Source organism: Onychomys torridus, chromosome 8, assembly GCF_903995425.1.
Source record: "Onychomys torridus chromosome 8, mOncTor1.1, whole genome shotgun sequence".
NCBI classification, from domain to species: Eukaryota; Metazoa; Chordata; class Mammalia; order Rodentia; family Cricetidae; genus Onychomys; species Onychomys torridus.
This window is the reverse complement of record NC_050450.1, coordinates 755,125-777,799: the sequence shown is the minus strand read 5'-3', so window position 1 is coordinate 777,799 and position 22,675 is coordinate 755,125. Positions and strand designations below refer to the sequence as shown.

The window sequence follows — 22,675 nt, the reverse complement described above, 5'->3', positions numbered from 1 at the left end:
GCCTGGCTACTGGCCAATAAGCATTTTATTAACAATTCGAGCAATTCACATTCACAGTGTACAAAAATTGTTATGGTGGAGGCAGGCTTTGAGGTCTCATATATGTTCGAGCTACACCCAGTGTCTTAGTTCAATTCCTGTTGTGTGCCGATCAAGATGTAGGATTCTCAGCTCCAGCACCATGTCTGTCTGCATGCCACCATGTCCCATCATGATGATAATGGACTGAATCACTGAAACTGTAAGCCAGTCCCCATTAAATGTTTTCCTTTATGAGAGTGACTATGGTCATGGTGTCTCTTCACAGCAATTTAAACCCTAACTAAGACAACGATATACAGGTGCCCTACATACAGTCTTCCATGTCTATGGATTCTGAATCAACACATTCAGCCAGCTGTGACAGAAAGTATTTGGTGAGGGGGTGAGATCAGTGGGTAAATATGCTTCTTGCCAAGCCTGATGTCCTGTTTGATCCCTGGGACACAGACAGTGGAAGGAGAGAATCTCCCCCAGAAGTTGTCCTCTGACCTCCACACATGTGTGTGTGTGCGCACGCACACACACACACACACACACACACACACACACACACACACTGATAATAAACATTTAAAATAATCTTTGGATACACTCTTGCTATAAAGATCAAGCTAGCCTCAAACTCAGGATCCTTCTGCCTCGCCTTTCTGAGTTGAGATTATAAGCGCTGATATTATGCTCAGTTCTGCTGAAAAGTGTGGTATTGTGTTTCCCCAAAATATTGTGCACCCTAATAAATTTATCTGAGGTCAGAGAACAGACAGCCACTAGATACAGAGGCTAGAAAATGGTGGTACTCACGCCTGTAATCCTAGCATTTCAGAGACAGAAATCCCTCTGTTCAAGGCCACATTGGAAACAGCCAGGCATGGTGACACACGCCTTTAATCCCAGGGAGTGATGGTAGAAAACAGAAAGGTATATAAGGCATGAGGATCAGAAACTAGAAACATTTGGCTGGTTAAGCATTCAGGCTTTCCAGCAGCAGTTCAGCTGAGAGCCATTGGGATGAGGACTCAGAGATTCCCAGTCTGAGGAAACAAGACCAGCTGAGGAACTGGCAAGATGAGGAAACTGGTTTGTTCTGCTTCTCTGACCTTCCAGCATTCACCCCAATAACTGGCCTCAGGTTTGATTTTATTAACAAGACTCTTTAAGATTCCTGCTACAGAAAAGGATTAAAGAAGACTTAGAAAAGAAAGGAAAAGACACACTATGCTCACAGATTGGAAAACTTAATATTTTGTGCTGGTCTCATTCATACCGGGCATGTGAGCTACTGAGCCACAACCCTAACCCAAACCACCTGTTGGCAGGTGGTGGAGGAACTGGAACCCTTGGATACCACTGCTGGCAACCGGCTTGGAACACTGGAGTTCATCACAAACAAAACAGAATCACTGTGAAACTTGGCAGTTCTGCTCTTTTTTGGTGTATAGCTAAAGAATTAAAACCAGGGCTGGAGAGACAGCTCAGTGGTTTAGAGCACCGGCTGCTCTTCCAGAGGAACTAACCCACGTGGCAGCTCACAACCATCTGTAGATCCAGTTTCAGGGGATCCAACACCACCCTCTTTTGTCCGCAGAGGGTGCCAGGCATGCACATGATGCAGACATAAATGAACATAAAACATTCATAACATATACATTTTAAACATTAAAACCAGGGACTCAAACAGATCTTTTACAGCGTGTCCTGGATAGTTTTATGTCAATTTGATACAAGCTAGAGTTATCTGAAAAGAGGGAACCAATTGAGACAATGCCTCCATAGGATCTGGCTGCAAGGCATTTTCTTAATTATCAATGGGGGAGGCCCCGCCCATAGTGGGTGGTGCCATCCCTGGGCTGGTGGTCCCCAGTTCTATTAGAGAGCAGGCTAAGCAAGCTAGTAAGCAGCACCCTCCATGGCCTTTGCATCAACTCCTGCCTCCAGGATCCTGCCATTTGAGTAGTTCCTGCCCAGACTTCCTTCGATGATGTATAGTGTGTGGAAATGTAAGCCAAATAAACCCTTTCCTCCCCAACTTGCTTTTTGGTCATGGTGTTTCATCCCAGAGATAGAAACCCTGACTAGGACACAATGATTCCACAGCACTATTACCCACATGGCCAAAGGTGTAGACAATTCATTGTCATGAGGGATGAAGGGTAAACAGAATATGGACACTCAAAGGAAGGACCAGTCACTTTTTTTAAAATTTTTGGATGTTTTTGAGATAGGGTCTGACTATGTAGACCAGGCTGGCCTGTAACTCATTCTGTAGACCAGGGTAGCCTGAAACTCACAGATCCACCTGCCTCTGCCTCCTGAGTTCTGGGATTAAAGGCTGACTCTTTTTAAACAAAAAGTTTTTATTTTTATATGTAAGACTGCTTTTGCCTGAATGCTTATATGTGAGCCATGCATGTGCCTGGTTCTGAAGAAACTAGAAAAGGTAATCAGATACCATGGAACTGGAGTCATGGATGGCTGTGAGCCACAATGTGGGTGCTGGTAAACAAATGGAGGCCCTATACAAGAGCAGTCAGTGCTCTTAATATCTGAGCCACCTCCCCAGTCCCTCAGTCAACGCGTGAAAGGAAGGCAATTCAGACACATGCTATGGCATAGGTGAACCTTGAAAACATACTAAATGAAACAATTCACAAATGAACAAATGTTGTGTGAGCACCAAGTATGTGGGGTACACAGTCAAATTCAGACTCAAAATGGCGGGTGCTCAGGGTTTGGAGAGGAGGACTCCGCGTTTAATGGGTAGTTTCTAGTTGGATGAAATGGCTCTTGGAATGGTGGTGCTGGGTGCATGCCCTTGTGAGTGTATTTGTTACTATGACTACTGCATTGTATGCTTTACAGTGGTCACTACAATAAATTTTGTCATGCACATTTGAGGTAATGCCCTAAAATAAAACTAAAAGGCAATTTGAAAAAAGGCCTTTGTAGGAGGGGCTTGGTTGTGTGGTCTTTCGCACAAGCCTGCTGCTCACTCTGCTGTTTAGTCATGAGCTGGTTCCGGCTGCTTGGGGCCGGAGGGTGATCGGAATTCACAGAAACAACCCCTCCTGTAAGGGAGGAAGTTTAAATTATCAGGTCAATTAGGAAAGATACAACTGAAAAAAAATCCAGGTTTCATTCACACTTCAAGGAGGTGTTTCCTGGTTGGGTGCCACTTTTATTATCTTTGGCCCAGGCTACTGAAAACCCTACAGACCCTTGAAAAGTACAATGTGATCTTTGATTCCCGTTTCAAGGATCAAAGCGAGTGAGTTTGGGTGTAAATGCAGATAACATTTCAGAGCTCTTTCATGAAAGGAGTCACCAGAGCAGGGCAGACCGGGAGCTGGTGTGTTATACACGTGCTTGATTTCAGGAGTATTACCGTGCAGCAACGCCTTCTGTTCCTGGTCCTTGGACCATCTAAACACTATGTCTGGGTTGTGGGATGACACACGAGGACACGGAGGAGCTAGAGGGACAAATCCTCATATGCATATGAGGGGCACACAGGCTCATTTCCTGGTCTTTCTAAAATGCCCCAGTGCTGGGCCCCACGCTGGACTAGGCACTGTCCTGTCCAACAGGCGTTGACAGCCAGCCCTCATCGCCCTCTCTGGGTCCAGACACACAAAGACACACACACGCGAGACGAAGGAAAGCCACAGGCCTTCCCTGCAGCTGTTAGCTATGATTCCAAGCAGAGGGATGTGCTGCCTGCCAGCTTGCCCTGCTTCTCGCGGCTGGGGTGGAGATATGCAGACATTGGACCTCATTCGGCTCTGATCATGGGCACCAGGCGGTGAGAGGTACTATGTGGACCTGCCACTCGGGGAGATGCGCCTGCAGACTCAGCAGCTTCTCAGTACCGGGTCCCTCCCGACCCATGCTGGCCCTGGGCAGTCCTCCAGATGACAGCAAAAAATGAGAACGCAGCAGCCCCGCCTCTGCTCCTGTGGACCAGCTGGCGCCTGCGCACACGGCCTCTCGGCAAGCTAACTGAGTGCGCACTCCCATCACCCCTCGCGCCGGGCTGTTGCGCTGGCACCGAAGGGAGGTCTGCAAGGCAGAGGCCTCACGGTTCACGGCGCAGGCGCGGCGAGCCGAGCGTGCGCGCGCAGCCCTGCCGGAAGGCGAGCGTGGAGTGTCCGGGGCGCCCGAGCGCACGCCGGAGGGGGGCGTGGCTGACGAGGCGCTCGGCAGAATCCTAGGAAGCGGCTCGGACCTCGGCGGCGGGTTAGTGGGGCTGGGTCCGCTTGGCGGCGCGAGGTCGGGGGCGGGCTGAGGTGTGGGCTGTGTCCGGAGGAGTCATGCTCCCGCTCCCCTGATCTCGCTCAGGCTCTCCTCGCCCTTCACTTTGCAGGTGGCTGTGGGATCCTGGTCTCAGAAGCCCGCCGCTCTCTCCGGGGTCCGCCAGCACATCCTCTGACCCCGGCGGCCTCGCTTTGCGCATCCTCAGGTAGGTGGGCTTCATTGACCCCGAGCTTGTGAGCCGGATGCTCTGCATGGCGGTGGCTGGATGGCAGGTGGGCGGTGCAGGTTACCTCCATTCACTTTTTGACTTTGGGCAAGTTCTGTTCCCCGGTCTCCTGGGTCTTAGAGCAAAGAGCTCAGCCAATGTGTCAGGTACTGCCCAGCCTGCGGAGGAAGATTCCCACGCGCCCCTTCTAGTAGATTGCTGTCCAGTCAGGAAAAGGAGCGAAACTACCTAGTGTCAGGGAGGGTTGATGGAGAGAAGAGGGAGCGTTCCACAGACTGATAGGCAGGGGCGGTGTGGGATGATCTTGAGGCTCAAAAAGTGAGTGAGTGGCTCAGGGTTAGGAAGACCTAGGCTAAAGCAGGAATTGACTGTTTGTGCAAGGGTGGGGGTGCTTCTCTCCTAGGTTGCCAGAGGCACTCAGGCACCCAGGTGAGTGGGCAGATAACATCTAAAGTTAGTAGTTGGGGCAGGAGGTATGGGTGGCATACTGGTTTCTGGGCATGTATGACATGATGTTTGTGGGCAGCCTGATACCTAGCTTTGGGGCTTGGGGCCTGGCTTGTGGGCACTACTTTTTGAGAACTCACTGAGAGACTGGATCTGGCTCATGATTATGGAGAGAATCTCAGGTCAAGGGCTGGGCTTTCAGGTGTTAGTTAGGGGCCTATTTGAGATGCTCCAGAATGCTTGGGTGGGAGAGGTAGGTGCTGGTGGTACTTCCAAGCCACTAGGGAGGTGCTGGCACCAAGATCAACCTTGCTGAACCTTTCTGGGGAAACTGACTCTGGGTCAGGGGTAAACACATAGAAAACCAGGTGTGAAGATATGTGCTAGACTTGGTGCTCCTAGGAGAGAGCTGGGGAGAACTGGGCTGTGTGTGTGCAGGACGAAGCAGATCGTTGCGAGGAGGTCTCAAGTGTGGGCTTCCTCTCTGGAGAGACTGGAGCAGTGTGTGAGCTGCAGAGAGGGCTCCTTGTCCTACTTCCTTGTGTGGCCTTGTGACTACAGCTTGGAAGAAGGGTGGGTCCAACCGTGAGAGGGAGCTCTGGCCAGGTCTGGTGGTTACAGGAGAAGACTCCAAAGTGGAATTGCAGATTTTCACCTTTGGGGTTTAGGGTGCCAGGGTATTGACTGGGATGAGGGTGAGGGAGGTGTGCTGAGGATTGGGTAGCTTTGCCTGCAGGTGGTCTCTGGAATCCTGGGAGCAGGAGGAAACAGACCAAGCGAGGCAACCTGTCATGTGTACCTGGTCTGGGTGTGCAGGGATGCTTTGGCGTGCTCCGTTCCAGCTGTGTACAGTGTTCCGGCAGCTGGGAGCCCACTCATTCCACTCTGAAGGGTAGTCCGCAGCCCGTGAAATGGTGTGTGGTTACATGTGTCTCCACAGACGGGGTCTGCCCCTTCCTTGGCATTTACTAATTGGTGTGTGGCTGCACCACATCACCTTGCCACTCTTCCTCGGCAGTAATAGTAGTACCCAATTTGTGGGTGGCGGGTGGTCAGCATTCAGCACGAATGGTACTGTGACACACACAAATGGTACAAATGACAGTGCTACTGTCATTGCCCTGGAATTCCTTGATGCTCTGGATTGACAGCATCTGTCCTTACACCTTGAAAGTCACAGGCAGCATTTGTCTGTTTCCTTTACCCCCTCCCCACTCCCAGCCCCTGGGCCTCTCCTTCTACTCAGAGCAGCTAGTCAGGTCTCCGGGGGTTTTCTGCCTGCTGCTTCCTCCTGCCAGCTCAGTGATGATGGTTGGCCTGGTTCCTGCTCTTCCCTACCTTGTTTTTGGACAGATTCCCTTGGATGATGGCCTGCATCTGACAGTCCCTCCACTCTTACCGGCTTGGCACCCCGGTCCTCAGCATTTCCCTGGAATGGCAGTCTGCCACACCCTGTCCAGCTGCATCTTGGCCCGCTGTGCTGTGCCTGCCTCTTCTGTCCACACCAGGCCTTACGTGGGCCTTTCCTTCCTCTACTCCTGGCATGCTTCATGGCAGGAACCGTTGGCAGAGCCCTGGTAATGCTGTGAAGGTGACAGCCAGTTTCACCAATGCACACCCTTGGCAGCAGCAGATGGATGGTACCTCATGGCATGACCCCTTTGTGGATTCCTGGATTGAGAAATCCTGCTATGGGAACCCTGTGTGTGTACACCACCATGGATTGGAATAGCACAGCTAAGGATTCTTCTGGCACTAAGCCTACAGAAGGGGCTCTCCAGCTGGATGCATACCAGACCCCTGCCACTCAGGATGGACTTCTGCTGGATTCCTGGCTCCAACCTGGTACCGTTGATAGCTTTCCATGGCTGCTAGACTACTTTTTAACCCAGCTGGGAGATTATATGTCTTCCACTTTGAACACTATCAGGACAATCTCAACTGTGTCCGTGAGAGCCTCAGCTGACTGCCAGGCCTAGCCTAGCTTGGGCCTAGGTGGCTCCTTACCTCAATAGGGACCTGCCCTTGCCTGATGATTATGGACTCTCCTGCCAGGATCTCAAAGAAGTTATTCAAGACGCAAACAGTTTTGTTGAGTACCATGCCACTGTGTCTTGTCCTCTGCCTTCCACAGCAAGCCAGCCACCAGTGTGGTTCCACAGCTGCCCACAGTAAAGCATTACATAGTTCGGTTCTCAGTGGCCCTAACACTCAACATGGTGGCCTTGAGGCCTGCTTTAGCTGCTCTCTCCAACCCCTGCTTGTTCAGGCCTAACTATATCCAGAAGTTCTTGGCCTGAGCAGCAGCTGGCCAGGAAGAGCTCCTCTGGACCCCAAGAGCCCCTGAGCCAGTCCGGCTGTGCATGTAGCCTTGATTATAGTGCTGCGAGGCCAGCTGCCCCCATCCAAAGGACACAGATCCAAACTTGTCTCAGTATCTTCAAGATTTATTAACTCTTATTCTTAGAATCTAGAGTCAGCTCATCTGGGGATCTGAGAACCCCAGAAAATAGAGAAGAGCTCTAAAGCCGAAGGAGACCAGGAAGAATCTCTGGGTACCCCATGGTGGCTGGATAGTGTCTCAGAGATCCCACAAGATCCCAACCCTGCGTTCCCTCCTCATCCTTGCGTTCTGCACAAAGACTAGGTGTGCAGCAGTGCTCCTTGTGAGAAGCCGTGCACAGCAAGGGAGTCCCACAGCCATGACTCCGCTGACCCGTGGCTGGATAGCTAGACAGACAGGCATGTGAGCTTGCCCAACTCCTAACAAGAATGGGAGCCTGTGTTGGGCCCCTAGCTGAGGTCCCGTCCCACACCTGGAAGTTCCTATAGGAAAGACTGTAGATTATCCCCCATCAGGTGTAGCACTGGGGCCAGACGCTGCCCCCACAAAGAACCCTGTTGGTGTTTCTGCTCTCTGTGACCTCTGATGGTAGCCTACAATGGAAAGAAGGCTGCTTGAAGGATGCCATGGCTCCTTTGTAAATCCTTTGGTTGGTTTGGTTTCTTGTGTTTGAGACAGTGTTTCACTATGTAACTTTGGCTGGCTTGGAACTTGCTATGTACCAGGCTGGCCTTGAATTCACAGAGAACCACCTGCCTCTGCCTTGTGAGTGCTAGGACTAAATCTTTTTGTTTTTTAAATGGTGTATTTATGGAGTATAATATAATTGGATACATAGATGTATAATGATTCAGTTTGGTGATTGCTATTCTCTTTTCTTAAACATTAATCATTTCTTTGTATGGGATTGTATTTGCATACAATACAATACAATACAATATGGAATACATTATTGTCAAGTCTAAGGGCACACTGTGCCGTGGAGTTATCTGAGCTTCGTGTCTCCTGCTCTTTTCTGTCCTGTTACTATTATCTGCCTTCTCTTTCCGCCAAATCAACTCTGATAGCGTCCTCATACAGACGTGTGTGACATTTATCTCTCTGTACCTGGGCTTATTTTACTTAATAGTGCCTTTGGTTCCATGTTGCTTGGATTTGTTTTGTTGTTTATGGCTAAATAATACCCAGTTGTATGTATATGCTGCCTTTTTAGACAGCCACTCATTTGTCATTGTACACTTTGGCGGACGTATTTCTTATGAGCAGTGCAGAAGCAGCCATTTTCATCCTTCTGAGGGATAAGGTGACATCTTGGCTGAGAACCATGCTTCCTGGGGTCTTATTGAAGCCCTGGCCACCAGCTGGGAGGTTTGGATGCAGGAGGGTGGGAGCTAAGCCTCTTGCTCGGTTCAACTCTAGTCATTCTCCTTTTTACATGGCAATGTTCTCACTACACCTGGTTATGCTTACAAAAGCCCTGCCCCCGCTCTGCAACCCCTCTCTCTCTCTCTCTCTCTCTCTCTCTCTCTCTCTCACTCTCTCTCACACGCACACGCGCGCACACACACACACACACACACACACACACACACACACACACACACACGGATGCTTCAACACTTCACGCTGCTGATGGGAATGACTTGCATCTCCTGGCAGATTGAGCTTCCATTGCTGGCTCAATAAACCTGAGTTGACTTACTGCTGTGTTATGGTGGCTGCTCACAGTCTTCATTTAGTGAACAAAAGTTCTATACCCATTCTGTTAGCAGAGCCCAGCCAAGTGTCACAGGTGTGCATTGGTGGTCCCCAATGGGGGCTAGGAAGGTGAGAGGGTCTGACAGGAGGAGGTGGAGCTAGATGGAGGAGGGAGTGCCAGGTGTTGGGTGGCCTTGGGATCTGACTTCTGAGAGCTCTAGGTAAAGAGAAGAGCGGGTAGCAGTTGGGAATGTGAAGCCTGGGATTGGAATGAAGAAAGACCAGTTCTGCACAAGGATGAGTTTTTAGAGAGAGCTGAGCATGCACACTCCTTTGAGCCAAGTCGGTCTGAGGATGGAGATGTAGCTGCCCAGTACACAGCATGTGCCTACTTAGGAGTTCTTAGACGAGAGAGGAAAGCTTCCATAGACAGACTGCAGCTGGCTGCCTTCGGAGAGGCCGTGATGAACAAACATCCACTGAGCCTTAGAGCAGGTTGTTGGATTGTTTGGTAACTTACTAAGGAGACGTTTTGGATCCAAGTGGTTTATTTATCAATTGTTTCTAAGCACAGACATTGTATACACAAAACAGCTGGGAATGTTGCTAACAGAAATGATTTTGCAGTAGTCCTAGGCTTCTGTTCCAGGTTGCCCAGCTGTTCCTATGAGTGCTCGTCACTGGAACGGACTGTTCTGTTACTCTTTAGTTGTCTGTGGCTGGGCCTGTCTGTGGCTCTGATGGTGGAACCTGGATTGGCTCTCTGGGATGATGGCCTAGTTACTCGTTGGCCCTCACCATCTTGCTGGCCCCTAATGCATCTACCCTCCCACCTCTGTTGGACCTGAAATGAACTCTGCTGCTTGAAATTGCCATTGTTCCTGCTGACCCTGATCTTCCTAGACTGCCTGTGTCCAAAGGCCCACTGCTTGGCATCTCTGGTTGGCAGGCTTGAGAGCAGTCAGCAGAGTCTAGGTGATCTAGAAAATTAGTCTGGTCCTGTTTAGAAGAGGAGTCTACTCTCTGTGGTTGGGTTCTTGCTTCCTAGGAAAGAAGGGAGGGCCTTTTAGCTGCAGTGACCAGCTTGTCTGTTCCTAGGTGTCTGTAGGAAGAACAAGAGATTGGACTGTGGTCTTCAGACCATTACAAAGTAGCTTGTCTACAGTGGCATCAGCAACAGTGACAACAGCAACCCCCCTTGGCCAGGTGATCTAGTCCTTGGGAGGGAAGGCGATCAGATTAGACCTGTGTGCAGGGGGCTGGCCATTTACCCTTGCTGGCACTCGGACAGACGGTCTAGAGGAGGACTCCCCTGGAGCCAGACAAGAGGGCAGACAAGCCTCTGATTAGTGTGTGCTGCTCACTTCCCTGGGAAACATCCCGACATCTTATCTCTTAAAAAATAGACCTTGGGCATTAGCAAAAAGGTTTTTAAAAGACCTATCTCCAAGGAAAACCTTAGACCAGAGAAGACTGGTAATAAAGTCCTCTGAGACACTGGAGTACTTTGTAAAGCTGCAACATTTGAAGCACTTGGATTTTGGAATAGAGAGAAACAATAGTGAGGAAAACCATGTTAGAGCCATACAATTGAACATTTAGAACATTGTTGGTGGTGTTTCAGATGCATGTCAGTAAAACCACTTGGATAACTGGTTGGCTTTCTGGAATGTAGTAGAGCAGGATGCCTATATCAGTGTGCCAGCATACACTAAAGATGGACTAAAGATGACATTTTTTAAGGTCATAAAAATACTCATTAGCTTTCTTCAGTAATAAGGGCTGACTGAGATAATCAGTTTTGGAGGTTTTAGTCCACTACTTGTTGGTAGCTTATCATGGTGGCAACATGTAGCAAAACCATTCACCTCAGTCCAGGATGAGAAAAAAAAATGATAAGAAGGGGCAGAAGACCCAGTATCCCCTTCAAGGGTACTTCTGTGACTTGAAACCTTCCATGAGGCCCCTACTAAGGTTCCACTACCTTTCAGCAGAGCCAAGATGGGAACCAGGCCTTTAACACATGTGCTTTGCAGAGCATTTAAGACCCAAACTGGAGCCATGCTACAGAAAATGAGTAGTTCCATGAGTTTATGCTTTACACGTACGGAGTTGCCAGGGGTATGGCAGATGGGCTTCTTCTTACTATTGGTAGGGATCTACAATGCTTAGATTCACCACATTAACAGTTCTAGGCATGCATATGTCTGACCACTAGCCTACATGCTCACGCCGTGGTAGTTGTGGTATGTAATCATGGTGTGTGAGATCTGAGAGTGGGCTTGAGTTTAGTCACACCTTGTTTCTTCACCTGACCCCTGTTAGGTATTAAATAGTCTGTCCTCACTGGGTGCTCAGGAGGGCTGAATGAAATGAGGTTATCCACTGTGCCCTGGCTGAGGCCTACGCCCCTGTGACTGTCTGTCATTACATTGTGATCAGCAAAACTAGAAGAATTCAAGATCCAGCAGTAGGGCAGAGCAAGTAAAGCTGTCATTCTTACAGCTTCCGTCAGGATCGGCTAGGACTTAAAAATCTCAGGGACCTGAGTAGGCACCTCGTTTGCTGTCTACCCCGGGTGTCTGGGAATGGACTGGATATGCTCTGCTTGCTGCTGTACCTCAGAAACACTTACCAGCAGGTCCCCTATCTGCACATACTACTACACAGTCCAGTGATGCTGTCACCCCACTTACACTACTGCAGCCAAAGGAAGCCACAGCTGCACCTGAGTTACAAAGGTTCTCCTCATGTGGGCTGGTGTCTTAGGCACTGTTCTATTGCCGTGAAGAGACACTATGGCCAAGGCAACTCTTAAAGGAAAACAATTTTTTGTTTTGTTTTTGAGACAGGGTTTCTCTGTGTAGTTTTGGTAACCTGTCCTGGATCTTGCTCTGTAGATCAGGCTGGCCTCGAACTCACAGATCCACCTGGCTCAGCCTCCAGAGTGCTGTGATTAAAGGCATGTACCACCACCGCCTGGCTAAAGGAAGGCATTTGCCTAGGGGCTTGCTTACAGTTTCAGAGGTTTAGTCCATTTTCACCATGGTGGGAGCATGGTGGCCCACATGGCACTGGAGCAGGAGATGAAGAAATAGTTGAGAGCTACGTCCTGATGTAGAGAAAGAGACTCTGGGCTTGGCATGGGTTCTTGAAGCCTCAAAGCCCGCCCCAAGTGACACACTTCCTCCAACAAGGCCACATCTCTTAATCCTTAATCTCTAATTCTTTCCATTAGCGCCACTCCCTGATGACTAAGCATTCAGGTATATAAACCTATGGGGTCATTCTTATTCAAACCACCACAGGGGCGTTCGTTACTCAGTATTAAGCTGAGTAAGCAGCTGTTCACATTGGAGGCCATTGTGGAGAAAGGGTGGGCCTGTCATCTATGGTGTACATGTGTCTCTTCATGATTCTGGAGTGGAGAAATCCAAAGTCTACTTGCAGGCAGGATGGTTTTTCCTAAGACCTCCCCTTGGTTTGTGAGTGGCTATCTTCCCAGTGTCCTTGCCCAGTCATCCCTCTGAATGTGTTTCCATGTCCTAATCTACTGGGACACCAAGCATGCTGCATCAGGCCTACCTAAAGATACTCTACCTGTATCACTTCTTTAAGTACTGTATCCAAATATAAGCATGTTCTGTCACACAGTAGGAATAGGACTTCAGCTGAAGAATTTGGGGTACTTCAGCCTAGTACAATGCCCAAGACGTACATATGTACATATGTACGTATGTACGTATGTACGTATGTACGTATGTATGTATGTACGTATGTATGTATGTATTTTTTGTTTTTCAAACACAGGGTTTCTCTGTGTAGCTTTGGTGCCTGTCCTGGAACTCACTCTGTAGACCAGGCTGGCCTTGAACTCACAGAGATCCACCTGGCTCTGCCTCCCGAGTGCTGGTATTAAAGGTGTGCGCCACCACTGCCTGGTGATGAGTTTTATTTTCATTTTGTAGTTTTCAGCAGTGCTGTGGGTGGCTCTCTGTGCTGTGTGCAGCAAGGCCCCTCAGGGCCTTGGTCTTGGGGCCAGTGCTGAGGTGTGGAATTGCTAGTCTCTAACCTTAGTAGGCTGCTCCTAGTTGTTCTGTACATGGGCTTGTTTCATTTATTATTTAAGAAAATTTTCCCTACATGATGGTTCAAAGGCATTGTCCTGTTTTCCTAAAATCTCATGTGTTGCCTTTGACATTAAGCTGGAGTCTCCTTGTTAGTGTGACTGGGAGAAGGGAGGGTCTTCTGTCAAGGCCTGTGATGGGCAGAGAATCTGACAGCCATAATATAATGGCTGTGTAATCTGAGCATGCAATAAATTTTTCATGTGTGAGGCCACTAAGGGATGTGTGTGTGCGCACACACATGCACATGCCAGAGTACAGCCTGTTGTATCTTGACTGACAGAGGATCCTGTTTCTCCCTTTTCCATGGAGCATAGACTGGGTCTGGCCTCAGCCACTGACTGCTCCCTGGCTGCACTCTGGTCTAGTCTATCCTTAGTTAGCTGGTTTTATAAGGAGTCAAGATTTTATAGTAGAGAAATGTCCACCTGTCCTTGTTCCTCATGTTGGCTAATTTTTAAACCACATTTGGTCCCAGGGAGAGGAGAGTGTAGTGGGCTCTGGGGTGCCCTTTACCTAGCTCTTCAGTACTTGCATCTCACATCCTGGGATCACTGTGTCTGTGGGCAACATGCTTGAGCCTGCTCTCTAGGATGGCAGAATCCTGAGTTACCTTAGCGTTCCTTGAACCACTGTGTCCTCTGTAGCAGGCACTGAGCCCTGGAGGGCCCTGTGGGTGGGTGAGCCCAGCAAGCTAAGCGCCATGGCGTGGAGGTGGCTCTTAGATACTTGTCTGTTTGTCAGATTCTTCTGCTGTACCAAGGGCTGAGCTACCAGTGGCTGAGCTACCAGGCAGATGGAAAGAGACATCTGACTGCTCCCTTCCCCCGTCTGTCCCTGGTGTCTGTCTGTACAGTACAAGGGCCCAGACATTTGGCGCTGGTGGAGAGTGTCCCTACCACCATGGCTAAGGACACCTTCTCCAAGGGGCCTTGGTTACTGGGCCCTGAAGCTGGTCCTAGCACAAAGGATGGTCACACTTCCTGTAGAGCAGCAGGACTTGCCATGTGCTCAGACACAGAAGGGCTGTGGCCTGGTGCTAGCTGGGTTCCCCTCTGCCATAAGTGTCTCAGAGCAGGTTTCCTTCCTGACACCTCTTGGGCTCCTTAGACCACTCCTGAACAGTGAGTGCCCTTGGGTGCAGCTTGAGGTGCCTGCTCTGGGAGAACCCCTATCTGCCCTACAGCTCAGAAGCTCCATCCTGGCATCACCTTTTAGCTCAGTCACTGACTGGGAGCCTTTAGAGGCAGGGCTGACCAGTCCTCTGCCTCACATACTCCAAGAGATTTTTAAGCAGCAAGGGTGAGCCCACTCTCACTACTCTACTAGCCTGGCCTTGAACTGTGGCAGTTGTTAGCCATGAGGACTAGCTGTCTGTGTACCTGACAGGGACTTGATGGTGGCACTGCCGAGAAAAGACATAGATAGCTGGTGGGCTGGGAGGAGGCTTGATGACCTGTGCTTACTGTCCTGGTCTGTCACTTGGGCTGTATCTCCGTTGGGGCAGGCCTAATAGGAAGCTGGAGCTGGTCTCTGTCACCTAAGTCATTAGAGGGGCCTGTTGAGAGGGGCCTATGAGACCTGATGAGATGAGTGACCAGAAGGTACTGTTGTTGGCCAGGAGGTATGGAGGACTGGGGTTGGACACTGCCCCCAGGGAAGTACATGAATCCTGCTGGGCAGCAGCACCCCAGAGCAGAGCAGTGCTTGCCAGGTGCTAGGCCCCTGATGTAGAATGAGCAGCAACCTGTTTCTCCTGGAGAGATGTCAAGGCTCTAGCCCAGACTGCAGGGGTAGTCATGCCTGCTCAGGGCTTTCAGTAATATGGTGTCAGCTCAGCCTGGAGAACATCCTCGTGCAACCTCACAAAACTAGGTGAGGGCTTCCCTGGGCCTCAGGCCAAGCTGTCTGCCAAGGCAGCAGCCTGCCTGTCTTTCTCATGGAGGATGTCCCATGCAGCCCTGGGGGATGCTGCCCTCCAGGGAAAAGAGCCGCTGCCTACACATTCACAGACTGGTAGCAGTCAGCCCTGGAGTAAGTGAGGTGAGACCTTGATTGGAGTGTTGCCCTCCAGGCCTTGGGGAAGGTGCCAGTTCCCACGTTGGCACTGGGCTTCAGGCACCCACCTTCTTTGCTGTTTTCCTTATCATCCTGCCGTCTGTGCCTCCCTGCTGCCCCAGAGTGTTTCCTGGGTTCCGTATCTTTGAAGCTGCTGCCTCGCTGCCTGCCTTGGTACTTCCCAAGGCGGAGACTGACAGAGGATTCAGTGAATCGAAGGTCGCCAGTTGGGGCGCTGACAGATGCCCAGCCATGATACCATTTCTGATTTAATAACCGAATGGGAGGCTGGCCCTTTGTAATAATTAGGGCTAATTACTGAGGAGGTGTTGACAGACAGGCTGAGAGGAAACAAACTACCTTTATCCCGTGGCTTAGAGTCAGATTACTGGCCCAGTGCTATCTGCCCCTCAGAAAGTAGACGCTTCAATCACTCAGCGAGGCTTCAAAGGGGAAAGGCCCTGACAATGCCTGGGATTTGGAGAGCAGCAATGAAGTGCGCCTTTGACTCCGAGTCGTCACACGGAGCCCCATTCCAGGAATGGTTTCTTTGTGCAGCTTGAGTTACCTCGGCAGACCTGCTTCCCGCACACTTGGGGCAGGGAGGGGCTGCGTGGGCATGGGCAGGTCCAGCCTCCTGGAGTCTTTCCTGGGCTGAGCTGCAGCATCTGATGTAGGTAGAGACCAGGTCTCAGGACGCCAGAGCTGGCAGCACATGAGCCCTGCCTGGGAGTGTGTTGAGTTCTTTGTGGAACAGGGAACAACTTCACTGCCGCACTAGGAGGCAGGCCTTGCCCCTGTGGAAATGTTGGTGTTATTTATGGCAGGACCACCCCTCACAGGCCTTGAGGTCTCTCGCTGGGTTGCTCTGGAAGTAGCTCCCACCCATGTCTTGGGCTCAGAGCCAAGGCCACAAAAGTGATATTTCTCAGTGGCTTTCAGTCTCAGTGACTGAGAAGGTATTGGAACCTGGTTTCTGATGAACTGTATGGAATCCACGGGACAGAGGGCTATGCTCAATTCTGGGTGCCTGGGTTTTAAGATGAAGCACTGGCCACCAGGTCAGTTGTCTGGCTGGACAGCTCAGGGCCGCAGCTGCAGCTCCATGGAGGAGAGCATGTGGGACTGGCTTTGGCAGCAAGGATGCTGGCCAGAGCTGCATTGGGGGCCAGTTCTGAGCTTCAGGGCCTTGATGCCTCTGATTTCTTCCATCAGAGAGGCCTCTGCTCAGACCAGACCTGTTCAGGGAGTGCCTTCTCTGTTCTAGTGGATCCTGGAAGGTGCTGGCCAAGCAGGAGGTGGGAGGAAGCCCACTTGCACCCTTATGTGCATCTCCTGCATGTCTGCTTATGGCCTTGGCTGTGTTCCTTCAGCCTGCCCTGTTGGTGAATTCTGGATTCTGAGTCTTTCCCTGCACTGAAGGGAAAAGCTAACCTTTCTTTCCTGGCATGCTGCTTTGTGTCCAAAGAAAGTGCCTTCTGGGGCTAGGAGATGGCTTAGTGGTTAAGAGCACGTGCTCTTGAAGAAGACCTGGGTTCAGTTCTCAGCACCTTCATGGCTCTGGCTCCAGAGGTTCTAATGCCCTCTTTTGGCCTCATGGGCACTGCACACATGTGGTACACATACATACATGGAGGCAAAACACCCATACGCACAATCTTCAATCCAGCACTTGGGAGGCAGAGGCAGGAGGATCTCTGTGAGGCAGAGGCCAGCCTGGTCTACAGAGTGAGTTCTAGAACAGCCAAGGTTACATAGGAAAAATCTATCTTAATACCAACAGTAGCTGGGCGGCAGTGGTGGCGCGCGCCTTTAATCCCAGCACTCAGGAGGCAGAGCTAGGCGGATCTCTGTGAGTTTGAGATCAGCCTAATCTATAGAGAGAGTTCCAGGACAGGCTCCAAAGCTACACAGAGAAACCTTGTCTCGAACTCTCCCCAACCCCCCCCCCCAAAACCAGCAGCAGCAATGTTGTTTTTAGCCAGAAATGTCTAAACAAGAATTGAGTTTTCATCATATAGTGGTGGCAAATTAAGTACCATTAACCAAAGTACAAGAAAATGACCCCACATGTATTGCATCGTATGTTGTATTTGAATATAGACTTCCATAGACTGGCCAGGTGAGCAGGGGCCGAGCATGTTAGTGTACACAGAAGAGGGAGTCCTCTCTCTCTCATGGAGATCTTAAGTTGGGCGCCACTGAGGACGAAATCCAGGCTGAATGCAGACTCCTGAATTGAACCTAATGTCCTTTTCTGTCCCAGGACCTCTCTTGCATTTCCTCTCCTTGTGCCCTTAGCCTACTAACCCTGACGGTCTCCTCTCCTTACTATTGTTGCTAACCGTGGCAGTAGTGAGGCACAGCATCTTGGAGAATGTTCCTCGGATGGTCTGTCACTTGTTTGCCTCATGATCACACCGAGGCCGTGGGTGTAGGGAGGAAGAATGCCAAGATAAAGTGCCTGTATTTTCACATAAAATCATCAGTGTGTGTCGCCCATGTGACTCCGCACTGCCAGTGTTGACCTTGGTCGGCTGGCAGAGCTGGTGCTCCTCGGGCTTCTCCGCTGTGCTAGCTCTTTTCATCCTGCCCTTTGAGGAAGGGGGTCAGTGCATAGCCAGAGTGTACCGCGTGGGAGCCGGCTCTGCGCAGGATCTCTCTGGTTCTTTGTTTATCTCTCAGTTCTCTTTCTTCCTCTTCCTCCCACCCCCAGGGTCTGGCACTGTACCCCAGACTGGCTGAAATGTGTAATCCTCCTGCCTCAGTCACCCAGGTGCTGGAATTCTGAGTGTGTACCTCCATGCTTGGCTTCCATCAAATCTTTACCTCAGCATAGATTGGAAGACGCTTCAGTAGTAGTGGCAGCATTTGCAACAGTGAGGCGTAGCATGATGGCAGCAGCGTCAGGCTGCAGACAACTTGGTCCCGACCTGGCGGTCTGCCACCGGTCTCCTCCCTAGCTCCACTTTTGCCTTCTAGAATGCCCTAGAAACAGCCGAACACCAGGCATCCTTTTACTTACAGTCATTTTCTGGAAATTAGTCCACACCGTTGGATTTGTTGATAGCTTGGTCCTCGCTGTAGCCAGTTTGCTTGAGGAGGGTCATTGGGGTTGTTTTCTGTGGGGAAGGATTATGAGGGAAACTCAGCATTCATGGCGAGACTCTTGTTTGCACTTCATCTCTCTTGAGACACTAGAAATGGGGCTGCTGGGTAACACTTGCTGTGCACATTCAACTTTTCAGAGTGCTCACTCACCAGCCGCCACAGTTTCAGCTGCCACATTCTTGGCAGCATTTGGTTTCGTCTTTCTTACTTCTAGCCACTCAATAGGAACTTACTGATCTTGATTTTTGTTTAGTTTGCTTCTCCCTCATGGCTATGGTGAGCACCTTTGTCTGCTTATTTACCATTGGTTCATCTTAGATGGTGTTTGTGGTTTGTTGTTGTTGTTGTCTTTTTTTTTTTTTTTTTTTTTTTTTTTTGAGACAGGGTTTCTCTGTGTTCCTTTCCTGGAACTCACTCTGTAGCCCAGGCTGGCCTCGAACTCACAGAGATCTGCCTGCCTCTGTCTCCCAGTGCTGGGATTAAAGGCGTGTGCCGCTGCCGCCGCCGCCGCCACCACCACCCGGCTTGGTTTTTTGTTTTTTTGAGACAAGGTTTCTCTGTGTAGCCCTGGAACTCACTTTGTAGACCAGGCTGGCCTTCAACTCAAGTGTAGTACAGACCAGGCTTGGCCCTGAATTTAGAGAATGCCTACCTCTGCCTCCCAAGTGCTGGTATAAGACATACACCACCACCACCACCACCCGGCTTGTGGTTTATTTTTAAAATTATTTATTACTATTTTCGTTTTGTGTGTAAGAGTGTTTTGCTTACATGTATGTATGTGCACCACATGTGTACCTGATACCGACAGAAATCAGAAGAAGGTATTAGACCCCCTAGAGCTGGAATTACTGGTGGTTATGAGCCATTATGTGGGTGCTGGGAACTGAACCCAGGTCCTCTGCAAGAGCAGCAAGTTCTTTTAATCACTGAGCCATCTCTTCAGCCCCTCCCCGCTTTTTTCTCTTGATTTCTTGAGACAAAGTTTCACTGTGTAACAATCCTAGCTATCCTGGAACTTGTTTTGTTGACCAGGCTGGCCTCAAACTCACAGAGATCCTCCTGCCTCTGCCTCCTGAGTACTGTGATTAAAGGCATGCGCCACCATGGCCTGGCATATTCAGCCTTTTTAATGGATTTTTAAAATTGGTTTTAATTATTAAGTTTTAGAAAAATGAAACATTTATATACAATAAACTGCACATATTTAAAGTAATAGCTTGATAGTTTTCAACACCTGGGATAATCTGCCACACTGTCTTAAGCACAGTGGGCACATTGTCCTCAAAGTTTCCTCCAGGCCCCTTGTGTGTGTTCCCCTCCCCCTCCCTACACTTCCCTTCCCTGGGTTCCCAGTAGGTCAGTTAGCATTTCCTAGAATTTTATATAAATAGGCTCAGAGTCTTTACTCTTTTTGATTATTTTGAGACTCATTCACGGTGAAGCGTGTGTCAGTACTTCCTACCTCTTACAGTCGAGTGTGCATATGTTCCATTGTGTGGATATGTGGCTGTTTGTTCAGCTGTTGATGGATGTTTGGGTTGTTTCCAGTTTGGGACTGTTTTTAAAGAAATGACCAACTTTATTTCAGAGTGGTTGTACCACTGTGTAATCCCATTACAGAGTGTGCTGTTTGCTGCTTCACGTATTTTCCAGGAATTGGTGACGGCTTCTTCTATTTTAGCCCTTCTGCTAAGTACACAGTGACATTTTATTATAGTCTTGTTTTGTGCTTCTTTAGTGACCAAAAATACTATGTTTTCATGCTTTTGTCAATCACTTGTTTTAGGTGAAATGTTTGTTTAAATGTTTTTATTATTTTTAATTTTAAATATATTTTTATTGTCTTATTTGGAAAAATAAAATTCATTTTGTTGTTGTTTTTACTGTTTTTCCCAGGGGCTCTCTATGTAGTACAGGCAGCCCCCAAGGTGTTGGAATTACAGTTGTGTGACTCTGTCATTAATAATAACACTTTTTTGGTTTGTGCAGATGATCAAACCCAGGTCTCCTGGTAGGGTCTAGCACACCCAGGTCTCCTGGTAGGGTCTAGCACACCCAGGTCTTCTGGTAGGGTCTTGCATGGGAGGCAAGTGCTGCCAACTCAAGCTGCAGGTCAGCATTGAATTTATTAGTTTGTTTTTTGAGACAGAATTTCATTTTGTATCCTAGGCTGGCTTTCAACTTACTGTGTAGTTCATTCTGACCTTGAACTCTCACCAATCCTTCTGTATTAGCCTCTTGAGTGTTAGGAGTAGACATGTGTCACCATGGCTGGGACATGTTTAAAAAACTTAAAAGGACATTTCATTTATTTATTTATTTGTTTGTTTTGTGTATGTGTGTTTTCACATACATACTACCATTTATGTGTGCTAGCTCAATTTTTGTTTAATATTCAGTATACAAATTCTACCTTTCCACCTTGGAATCAAACTTACATACATTCTACCATTGACCTACATCATATCTCATCATACAGATTAATTATCAGATATACAGATATATGATTTGCAAGTATTTTTCCCAGGTGCTTATCTTTATATTTTCTTATAGTATTTTTTTAATTTTTCATAACTTGGGCTGGAGAGATGATCAGTGGTTAAGAGCTATTGTGGCTCTTGCAGAGGGCCTGAGCTCTCTTCTCAGCATCATGTCAGTTACGGCTCACAATTGCCGTGACTCTAGCTTCAAGGGAACACACACACACACACACACACACACACACACAAATAAACAAAAAATTCTGTGCAACTTTCAAGATAATCTGTTTTTATTTGTGTGTGTGTCACATGTGTACAGGTGTCCCAGGTGCCTCTGGAGACTAGAAGAGGATGTTAGATTCTGCCGAGTGGGCTCACAGGTGGTTGTGAGAGGTACAAGCAGTTTTGAGCTGCCAGTGTAGGTGCTGGGAACCAAGCTTGGGTCCTCTGGGAGAGCAGTGGGTTCTGTTGAAGTGCTAGGCCATCTCTCCAGCCCCTCCTAGTATTTTGTTTGTTTGGTTAGTTGGCGTGGTTTTTTGTTTGTTTGTTTGTTTGTTTTGACACAGGTCTCACTATGTAGCCCTGGCTGTCTTGAACTCACTCTGTAGACCAGGCTGGCCTCTAATTCACAGAGATCTGCTTGCTCCTGTCACCCAAGTGCTGGGATTAAAGGCATGCACCACCAGGCCCAGCCCTTATAGCATTTTTTTTAAAGAGCAAAAGTTTCTGATTCTGTTTAAGTCAAAGTTATTATTTTTCTTTTATGATTATGCCTCCTGAAAGTTTTTTAATGTATTACTGTGTGTGTGTGAGTACATGATGTGTGTGTGTACATATACTTGTCACAACATGCATATGGAGGTCAGGGGAGAGCTTTGTAGAGTTGGGTCTCTCCTTCCACTGTTAATGGGTTCTGGGACCAAACTTGGGTCTCCAGGCTTAAAGTGCCTTTACCTGCTGAACTGTCTTGCCAGCCCTGAAAGTTACTTAAAAATCATGAGTGAACATTGAATTATCCTGGGATGATCTCAGTCAGCTGGTGTGATTGGGCAGTTTTCTTCAGTGTTTTGTATTTATATCAGTTTGCTTTTGAATACTGACTCAGCTTCTCACTCCTAAGAGAAACTGTAGGTGGGTAGCCTGTACACTCTTGTTTGTTTTGGTTTGTTCGTGCCAAGGTTTCCCTGTTGTAGCCCTGGCTGTCCTGAAACTCACTGTGTAGACCAGGCTGGCTTTGAACTCACAGAGATCTGCCTGCCTCTGCCTCCGGAGTGCTGGGATTAGAGACGTTCGCCACCACTGCCCCTTGGTGTATGTGCTTTTGTAATGATGGGTTCTTTGCTATTTTTTTTCCCAGGATTTTGTTGTTGTTGTTTTGTTTTGCTTTTGTTTTTTGAGATAAAGTCTGACAAGCTAGCATTGGCTGGCCTGGAACTCAGAGAGATTCACTTGCCTTTGCCTCCTGAGTACTGAGATTAAAGGCATACCACACCGGGCTTTTTTTTTTTTTTTTTCAGGGTTTTTATATCTTATCTTCATAAGGGATATTGGTTTGTGTATTGGGAAAGTACCTCTCACCTCATAAGGCTAGTTAAGAACTACTGTGATCATCATTATTATTAATTGTTATTTTGTCTTTTTTTTTTCTTTCTGGAGCTGAGGACTGAACCCAGGGCCTTGCACTTGCTAGGCAAGCACTCTACCACTGAGATAACTCCCCATCCCCTATTAATTGTTATTACTATTGTTATTATTTATTGTTATTTTGATTTTCTGGAAGACATTGTGTAGAACTAGTATTATGTCTTATGTTTGGTAAGATTGTCTGATGATCACAGTGGTCTGTATTACTGTGTGTGTTTGGTTTTGCAGGGATTTGAGCAGAGCA

General features: G+C 48.6%; 2 protein-coding genes across 3 annotated transcripts in view; both read left to right on the top strand.

Moving 5' to 3' along the window:
* Positions 1-4,438: 4,438 nt before the first annotated feature.
* Rtl10 (retrotransposon Gag like 10) lies at positions 4,439-8,004 on the top strand. The gene is given in 10 exon segments (XM_036197982.1): positions 4,439-4,498; positions 6,320-6,661; positions 6,663-6,734; positions 6,736-6,803; positions 6,806-6,871; positions 6,874-6,945; positions 6,948-7,114; positions 7,117-7,218; positions 7,220-7,392; positions 7,394-8,004. Coding segments are annotated over 9 exon segments (1,092 nt in total). The 5' UTR covers positions 4,439-4,498; positions 6,320-6,509; the 3' UTR covers positions 7,614-8,004.
* Gnb1l (G protein subunit beta 1 like) overlaps positions 4,455-22,675 on the top strand; it is a 74,211-nt gene continuing 55,990 nt past the window's right edge. For both annotated transcript variants that reach the window (XM_036197983.1, XM_036197984.1), the window contains exon 1: positions 4,455-4,498. The gene's annotated coding sequence lies outside the window, so the exon portion shown is untranslated. The remainder of the gene's footprint in view (positions 4,499-22,675) is intronic.